This window comes from Egretta garzetta, unplaced genomic scaffold (assembly GCF_000687185.1).
Source record: "Egretta garzetta isolate BGI_Z169 unplaced genomic scaffold, ASM68718v1 scaffold1021, whole genome shotgun sequence".
NCBI classification, from domain to species: Eukaryota; Metazoa; Chordata; class Aves; order Pelecaniformes; family Ardeidae; genus Egretta; species Egretta garzetta.
Window position 1 is genome coordinate 330,061 of NW_009258752.1, and position 9,018 is coordinate 339,078.

The window sequence follows — 9,018 nt, forward strand, 5'->3', positions numbered from 1 at the left end:
TCCTATTTTCTGATTCACAGAGCCTGTATCAGACTGAAGAAAGCAGAATGTTAACCAGAGCAGCGCAAGAGCTGGACAGCCTCAGCTTATGGAACCTGTGGGTGCGATGTTCCTTCTGACTCATTCAGTTTCTCCAGGGATATTCCCCCTGGACTGTTCAAGGGAAACAATCTACTATTTCAAGAAGACTTCAAACTAAGAGATTACATTTTGCAAACTTTCTCTGTTTCTCTATCTATCAGAAAAAATTTATGAAATCAAATGTCCTTGATACTCTCAAGGTGACTTCCAAGGTCTCCTCTTCGGAGAGAAAACAAGCTTTACCATTCTTGCTGTCCACATGGTAGGGGAGGTGTAGCAGCAGCTTCCTGTAAAAGGACACAGAGAATTTCAATGTCTCAGACCAGGCGATCAATTTAGATGGCATTGCAAGTTACTCTTGCAATTCACCAGTCAGTATACTAAGGAATGTTCTCTCAGTATATGTCGTTCTCATGACAGTTCATGGGGTTCCTGTAATACCTGGTGCTCAGCTATACAGGCCCTGAAATCTTTCCAACACTACTCCTTTCTTTTGGCTGTGTCTATGACAATGGTTTCCAATGATGGATTGTGGGCTCTCTCCACTGTTCTTGCTTTTGCACAGTGCTGCATTTTAAGAGGAAGGAGGAGCTGCACTGGTAATGCTCTCCTGGTGGTATAAATCTTAATAATGCCTTAAATCTGAACGTGTCTTCAGGAACTTGTCTTCTCTAGTAAAAACAAATAAGTGGTGCAGCCTGATTAGAGATTCTGGCCAGTCCAGTTTCACAAAGGATAAGTCTACACTGCAAAGCACAGTTCAGGTATGAGAAGGCAGCCACTCACTATAATTTGGAGAAGCCCCTAAAATCAGATTGGCTTAGAATCAGCCCCAGGACTACAGAGATGGAAACAGGTCCTTTCAGTACTCCTACATATCTGTGAGACTACAGTGTTTTTCAGTATGTAGAACTTGAAATTTTGTTTATTTCTTTCATACTGAAAAAACTTGTACTTATATTTGTGAAAGCAGCACTGGCTCAGGCTGTACCCAAGCAACCATTAGATTCATGGCAAACTTTTTATTTGATAGGCTTGTGACTAGAGACAGCTGGATACTAAGAAGATAATGGCAGATTGGAGTCACCAAAAAGATAGAATTGCAAAAAAAAAAAAGGATGCTGAGGTTTTCTTACATCTGTAGTATTGCATTAGCTACCTCTTTTACTACCTATGTGTTCTGCCAAGTCACTAGCTGAACAGTTATTCCTCCTGATTTTCCAGTTTCAGAGCTGGCACTTTCAAACACTCTTCCACTCCTGTTGCATCTTTGGGTTAAATCCAAGCAAGGGGGAACTGACTCAGCCTGATTTTGTCTGTGAGATAGGTGGCTTTTCTACAGTTAGTCCCCCAGGGACAGAACTTATTTGAGCGTTAATCCATGGCCCACACCTTGGATTTATTTGCAGGAAGCTATTCACATGTGGATCTTCCCACATCCCATTCAATGCAGCAAGTCAGCCCAGAGAGGATTAAGCTTTCTTATAAAAGCACTCTATTGTGAAGGAGGACTTAAAGCAAAACAGACATGGGAATTATCTGGAAATCTCAGGCAGGGCAATTGCATGCTGAGGGAAAAATGGAGGAAGACTGAGAAGTCTGAGAGTATATCAGTCAGTTGATTATCCTTGTAGGTTTGAAATAGCCCTATAAAAAAAGAACTCAAAGGAAACGTCTTTAGGGAAACCTTGTAACATTTCCATCTCCACATCCATGCCTGGGTATGTCCACAATTTGGCTTTCAACTTCTGAAAATATATCTGCACATTTTTGACCATCTTCAGTTATATATTTGTACAAATTAGTATTTAGAAAGCAAACTCCAAGAAGTCCTTCAAGACCGTGGGCAGTTTTTTGCCAGATATTTTGGCCCCTTGAAGCCTTGCTGTTTAAGTAGACAAAATCTGTCTTAAAGCTATTTTTGCTAGAACAGTCTCACAGATTCAAAGCTAGCACACTCAGATTCAAAGCTAGCACACTATACACCTACAGATGGACTACGGTTGTTTTTGTCTATGTCTGTTTCTCATGTGCAATTAACAGTCCGATCTTCATCTTTAGCTTTGCTTTCCACACAGCATTCAGCTGAAGGCTTGATTAAACCTCCTTTCAAACAAGATATTAACTGTACTTCTATCAATTGTGTTTCACTTACTTTCTGGGAGTTCGAAGATCAAGAACCTTGTCCTGGATATCTAATGTGATGTCTGAGTACTTTGTCTCTGGCAGCTTGATTTTAATCTGAAATGATGGGCAGAGGTAAAGCTGTGATTAGATATGTAGCCCTACAAGCCATAAAAGATCTCATCTTCATGTGTATTTTGCTGCTAGTGTCAAAGAGCAACATTCTGTTCTGAGTAGGTAAGTTGTGTCAGAGAAAATATGGCAGTGATAATCAGTGCTTTGAATAGCTGTGATGTTATTGATATCCTATTTTCTTCAAAATCCTGAGCTGATAATGTACTTGACAGATATTCTACATCCAGCAAAACCCTCAGCTTTGTGTATTCCAAGCACAGCTTGCTTCTACTAGAGAAATTGCACAGCAGCTCTACCTGTCCTGAAGTTCAGAAAGCATGGAGGTCTTTGATAAAATGATAAAGGGACGGGATCTGATAACTGTAACTTTAAAGACTGCCAGTATTGTAGCATTCTGCTAACTTGCATACCTTGTAATAAATGCAGGCAGATTAAAACAATCTCCTTCCCAGCCCCTTTCCCCTCCACAATTGTGTCCAAGATGAAACTTCATCTTAGAGCTACTTTTTATTTCCCTCAAGTCTGTATGTGGCATGTGCATTTGCACAGATTCTCTTGAGTACACTAGGTCCTTGAGGAGATAGATATGAGTTCGTCAGGTTAGCAAGGGTAAATACCATCTACAAATGCTTGAAGAACTATAAGAAAATCCTACATGAGGCCAAAGGCAGCAATACAGCTTGGTGTTTACATTCTGTCCCTCAAGAAGGCAGCAAGATTGAAAAGGGCAGAGAAAGAGCACAAAGAAGGGATGGGAGATACAGGTTCAGCTCACCACCATATCTTCACAGCAGGCTGTGGAGGGGTCTTTCCTGCTCATCCCAAAGAAGACGTCCTCTGTTCCCACACACTGTTTGAATAAAATCTGATACCTGAGAAAGAGGAGTAGTTGCCTAATAATACTGGAGAAGGGGCAGGAGACTAAAGGAGACTGTATTTCTCAGAGGACTGTAAATATCCTCATCGCATCGTCTCTCCTCCTTTTCAGTCTCCCTTCAAGTCTTCAACCCATCCACACTGGGTTTCTGTTCAGAGCCATGACTGAGTTAGCTGGAAGACAGGTGAAGATCATTCACCCCACTTTTCAAGGCACTCACTTTGCTGCCTCTACTTCTCTAACCAGCCTTTGCAGGATCAGGAAATGCATCCTAAGTGAATATGATATGTATCAACTAGTCAAACACTCTTGGGAAATGGATTTGAAAAGAATGCTGTCACAACTACATGTGTTCTTTTCTGTCATTCAACATATTCTTGCAGCCTGAGCATAACACTTTTTTGTCAAATTTTAATTCTTTTGCATTCGGTCAACATTTATTTTCTACCCCTCTGCATCTACAAAATGTAGAATCATGTACTCCCTTGCTCTTGATACTTAATGAATAAGGAAATACAAACTAAAGATTATATTCAGAACATGGATTACTCCTACTAAATTGAGCAAAATAAGTGGAGTGAGTCACTTCTCTAACCTGTTGGAAAGAGCGTACAGAGTCTTTTTCACATCTCCCGCGTTCATATGTGTATGTAATATTCCTAAGTCAATGAGAAATCTGTCTGATAGCTCTGGATGCACCTCTCTAGCCATCTGTTTTCCTTTTGGGCCATTATCCTTGATTCAGTTTGATGAACTGTTACAAAGACTCATACTCTCTTTTCATCTGTGCAACACAGGTCGTAATTGCTTAAGGCTAGAGAAGCACTGCATTTTACCCAGCATGGAGGGGAAGGGTCAAAAACTGGCATGAGAAAAGCTTCTGTTGTGCCCACAATAAAAAGAGAGCATGTTCTATACCTCACAGGTGATGGTTTCAAGAACAACTGTATGTGACGCTACAGGTGAATGCCAAATCATTTTCAGAAACGCCGAGTCTAAGTTCAGGCAGGTCTCAGCCATGTGTTTAGATCAGGGAATTGAACACCTAATGGCATGACTTATGTGCAGAGAAAAATTAGGATTCTGGACTACAAACTAGCGTACAACATACGCAGCTTCATGGGTTTCAGACCATCTGCTCCAGCATTTAGCACTCCAGGATATGGCATCAGAACATCATGATTAGAAATGCAAAGGCTGCTTTGCGGATTGATGCTGAAGACTTTCTGACCTCTGCAGACTACAACTAACATGCCTGATTTTATCTATTTCAAGAACCTTTTTGTATTGGTTTTTTTATGAGCAAGGGAAAAGATGGGTTTTAGGCTGTCCCTTGACAGACTAAGATTGAATGACAGAAGTTCAAAACTACCTGCATATAGCCTCCCTTCCTGTAGTATTATTTGTCTCTAAAGAGCTTAGTTCTTTGAAATGCAAATATAAGTTGGAGTACTTTATGAATTTATGAGTATGAAAAATGAACGCATCTCGGTTGCAGTGGGAAAAGACAGGTATTTCACACAAATGGCATATTTGAAAGCTAGTAAAGTGTTTTGCTGGCCCACTTCCCCTCCTAATCTCACTTTATACTAAAGTATCTGACACTGCAAGCAATCTTATGATGGGAAAAACCAACTCTATGTTTCTGTCATGAGATCAGAAGATTTCCAAGGGAGAGGTTAAAATCAATCCTCATGTGTTGCTTTAGATGCGACACTGATATCCTTCCTTTCTCCTTCCATGACGCAAGCTTTTCAGATGACCATTTTACTCAAATGCAGTAGATGCTGTTTGTTTAACTCATTTTTCCATTAACGCTTTGTAAAGCCCATGCAGGCAGTCTCAGCTCACTTACTCTGGCTGTTCTCTAGGGTCCCAGGTATCATCAAATTCAGATCCTTCTGGGACCTCCTCTGTATTCCAAATATTTTTCCTGTTTTCAGATTTTACTTGAAAAGTACCTGTAAGTGATGAGGAAAATCACACTGTAATATTTTGGAATGTCTCTATTCCTCTAAGTTAGCTGAAAACTTCTAGGCTTTAGAAAAATCTTTGTATTAAAAGCATTCTAGTTAATGATTACAGTCTCCTTCACCTTAGTATCTTATGAATGAGAATTTGCAGAAGGAGGATGTTTTCTCTTCCTTTCCCTTAAATCTCCTTTACTCAACCACTATGCCAAGGAAATCCTCCTTCCAGGTATAAAATATCTAGCACTTTGAAATGGTTAAAGTGTAGAAGTATGAAATATTAATCTTCCCCAAGCCCCCTGACATGAGATTTTTAAGTAAGCAGAGTCTTTTACAAAAGGACCTCCTCCTCACATAGAAATCCAGTTCTTCCCATTAATTATTGAGCACAGTCCAGATAAGGTACAGAAGACACATGACATTTCATGGGCAGAATACTATGGTTTATGCCTATCCTACATGGAAAAATACTTTTTCTAGTAAGCTGGTAAATCGGCAACTTGAAGGTTTTTATAGTAGAATCTCTGCTTATTATTGGAATCTCAAGCAAAAATACTGTTTGTTCTATTTGCCACAGTTCCTTTCCTGCTACACTCATCCTGGTCCTTGTTGACCTTTCTTGTGGCTCATAACTAAGCTGTCGAATAATGTGACAGCATCAGCTTCAGGAAGAACTTTACATTAACTTTGCCAAGACTAAACTTGTCTTCCTTTCTTTCCTGAGTGCAATCCAAGGTATTCACAAAAATGTAGGGACCCTCAAGATATTTGTTCTCATTGTCTGAGAGTCTGCCTTTCTATATGATGCCAGAACACCTGAAGTCTGTTAAAGAATGCAATTATCTGGGGTTTCCAGACAAAGAACTAGGTGCAGAAAGGACAATAACTGAAAAATGTCTCTTGGTCTGTTGAGGGCAGCACTGAACAAAACTTCAATTTCTTCCCATGTGTGGTCTAGGTAGGGTTGTGAAGCTTTTGGGGGGAATATGGTATGACTGCTTTTCATGGTACACTTCATAGCTCTTCCTCCTCACAGGCTCAGTTCCACGCAGTTTACTCCATGAAGATCCTTTCAGGTGAGTACTTAGAAGTCCATCTTTCTTGTTTGCTCTAAGTGAGCATAAACAATTCCATGAGAGTACTTATATGGAGCTTTTTGCTGCTCAGTTATGATTCCCGTCAGCCCGTGACCAGGCTGTGCTCTGTACTCTGTTTATCATCACCACTTGAGGCTGCTGTGCTGAGTTACCCTTTCTACTTCTCTTTGTGTATTTCACAGTTCAGCTTTCAAGAAAAGAATAATTTTACATTGTAATTATAAAAATGTAATGCTATTTCCATCTCAAAGGTCAGTGACCACTCTCTTAATGAAGCAAACCCCATCAGTGGTACCTTACTACAGCTGTTATAGTCTGCTAATATGGGACTGAATGCTAAAACATACAAACATTCCTCCTTACCGGTGGTCTCTTTCTTCACTGGTCCAATACTACCAGGAGTCATGGCACTAACAGAACAGTGCGGCTGCAAAAAAGGCAAATGGAACTTCAACCAAGTTTCAGAGCGCCCAGCTCAGTAACAATGATAATGTCAATAAATATAAAATGTTACCTGACGTCAAGCAAATCCCTGCTAGAATCCAAAAAATAGTATCCCACAATTTCATGACCAAACCACCAAACATTCTCTCTTCTTCACTCTCACCCAGCAGAAAGTGACCTTGACACACTGGGTTTAAGCAGGACTCCCAGAAGCACAGTATTACAGACAGATATACTTTTTGAGTATTAGTTTCTATGGCATTTTGGCAAAACTTCCATGCTTTGCCTGCCATGGAAATATTGCAGAAAACTAAGGCTGCTATGTGAAAACCCCATCACAGCATTTGGATTCCTTTTGACAGTAGAGATCATATGAGGCAACAACATTTTCCTCTAATTATGAATCAATTTAGTGCTAATAGGCCAATGTGAGGCATTTCTCTATATATGAAGATTCCTTCCTTTGATAAAAGTGCCTCATATGCACAGAACATTAAATTAAATCAAAATAAAGATTTCAATTTACCCAGATTGACTCAGACTTAATTGACATCCCTTGTGGCAATTTTCCATTTCTGTCTCTGAAGTGTCATTCATTTTATTAATAAGATGTAAACAAATTCTTTTAAAATCAGGATGTTTACTGCAAAGATGTACAGCAATAATGCTAGTTTTAAAAGGCAGGCATTAAACAGCTGAAGGGTAGTTAAGAGTGTGAAGGACCACATCTACCACCTACTGAAAGGAAATTTCAAGGGATATGCACCCCTTTTATTTGAAATATTATTACCATTGCCACTACTAGAGCACAACCGCTGGGTCAGCCAGCTGGCTCTTTGTAGAGCAGTGATTTGGAGGAACACTGAGGCATTTGCCATTTTTGTTATCCATGTCATAACATTATTTGTTCAAAATCCTAAGAGACTTGATAAAATTTTGAGCCTTCACAGAGGCCTTCTACATTGTGCTTGTTGGCACCTGTGGCCCTCCTGGGATATTTCTCCCCAGAACACATGCATGCCTAGATAAAAGCAGCAGTTGCATACTGCAGGAACAACATGTGTTTTCCAAAATCTGTGATTTCATCTAGTCCTGAGATGAACTGATACAGAAGAATGGAAAGATATTTTTGTCATTAATCATTCAGATCATTCACCTTAGAGTGATTACGCAACCCTTCCCTATTCTACAATCACCAACATATCTATTGTACTTCAGTGATCAATTATTTCCACAGTTCTTCAATGTCTTACACACAGAATCAGTATGCTCAGCCGCCTCTGGATGTTTTAGTCTTTACTCAGAAGTTGAGCAGTAACTTCTTTCCCTTTGTATGAAGTATTCAGCTGTAATTGCCTTAATCTCTGGCAGATTTCAGGGAAAAGAAGGGGCAAGTCCAAAGTATCTAAAGCTCTTTCAACTACATGTTCTCATTTCCTTCAGGCTGAAAAATTAAATATCCCTCCTGTTTTGTGCTCACAATCTCTCCTTGTTTTCCTACGGCATCTTCCTCATTCTCTCCCTCAAGAGCTTGTTACCCTAAAAATATCTTCTAGCTGTTTCCGTCAGTCCAAAACCTTCAAAGGTTTTCATTCTCTTTTTACTCGCTGTGGGAAAAGAGATATTTCCTTCTCCTCAGTTAACAAGGTTAGGCTATGGTACAATATGTAAAAGCAGCAGCACTTCTTATGGAAGACTCACCACATGTTCATCATCATCTTCTTCTTGAGCACCACGAAGCAGTTTGGCAAGGGACTGTAGAGAAGAGCTTGAAGAAACACTGTCCATGTCAATACCCACTGCTCACCTATGCAGAAAAAATAAGTGACAGATGAAGAAAGAAAAAAGTCTGTTCTTTACTGTCCGTAAAAAACAATTTCCCTGCTGTGTGTTCTGGAAGGATAAAGTTTAGCTGAACTCTTACATGTGTGATGTCAAAACACATATAATGGAACACAATCAACCTTTCCTCTCTGCGCTCAAATTATAGACTCTTTTCTTCCACAGGCATTCATTGCAAACACAGCTCAAGCCTTATTATTACAGTGACTATTGGCTCTGGGCGGCAGAGCAAGGGCAGCAGGACGCCTTGGATGGCTTAGGGTAAAGGTCTTCAGGCAGGGTCCCTGCCCGGCCGCCTCGCTGCAGACGGGCATTCGACGGCCCCAGCTCCAGGCCCCAGCTGAGGGCGAACGGAAACACAGCGTGAGGGAAGCCCGACCTCCCCGCCGCCCCGCTCTCGGGCTGCACGGCGGCTCCCGACGCCGCGGTACCGGCCCCGGGGCAGCCC

At 40.7% G+C, this 9,018-nt stretch overlaps 1 protein-coding gene across 1 annotated transcript; it reads right to left on the minus strand.

Moving 5' to 3' along the window:
* Positions 1–238: 238 nt before the first annotated feature.
* Positions 239–8,711, minus strand: DNAAF6 (dynein axonemal assembly factor 6). Its single transcript, XM_009649088.2, has 7 exons — positions 8,653–8,711; positions 8,430–8,535; positions 6,648–6,711; positions 5,073–5,178; positions 3,116–3,212; positions 2,237–2,322; positions 239–368 (listed from the first exon to the last, which is right to left on the minus strand). The coding sequence occupies exons 2-7, from the start codon at positions 8,514–8,516 to the stop codon at positions 239–241; spliced, it is 570 nt and encodes a 189-aa protein (XP_009647383.1). The 5' UTR covers positions 8,517–8,535; positions 8,653–8,711.
* Positions 8,712–9,018: the final 307 nt, after the last annotated feature.

Coding starts and splice junctions, on each gene's coding strand:
- DNAAF6 (XM_009649088.2), bottom strand. CDS start 8,516: ATGGACAGTGTTTCTTCAAGCTCTTCTCTACAGTCCCTTGCCAAACTG. Junction 5,179..6,647: donor AGTGAAGAAAGAGACCACCG/GTAAGGAGGAAT, acceptor CATCACTTACAG/GTACTTTTCAAGTAAAATCT. Junction 3,213..5,072: donor GACCCTAGAGAACAGCCAGA/GTAAGTGAGCTG, acceptor CCTCTTTCTCAG/GTATCAGATTTTATTCAAAC.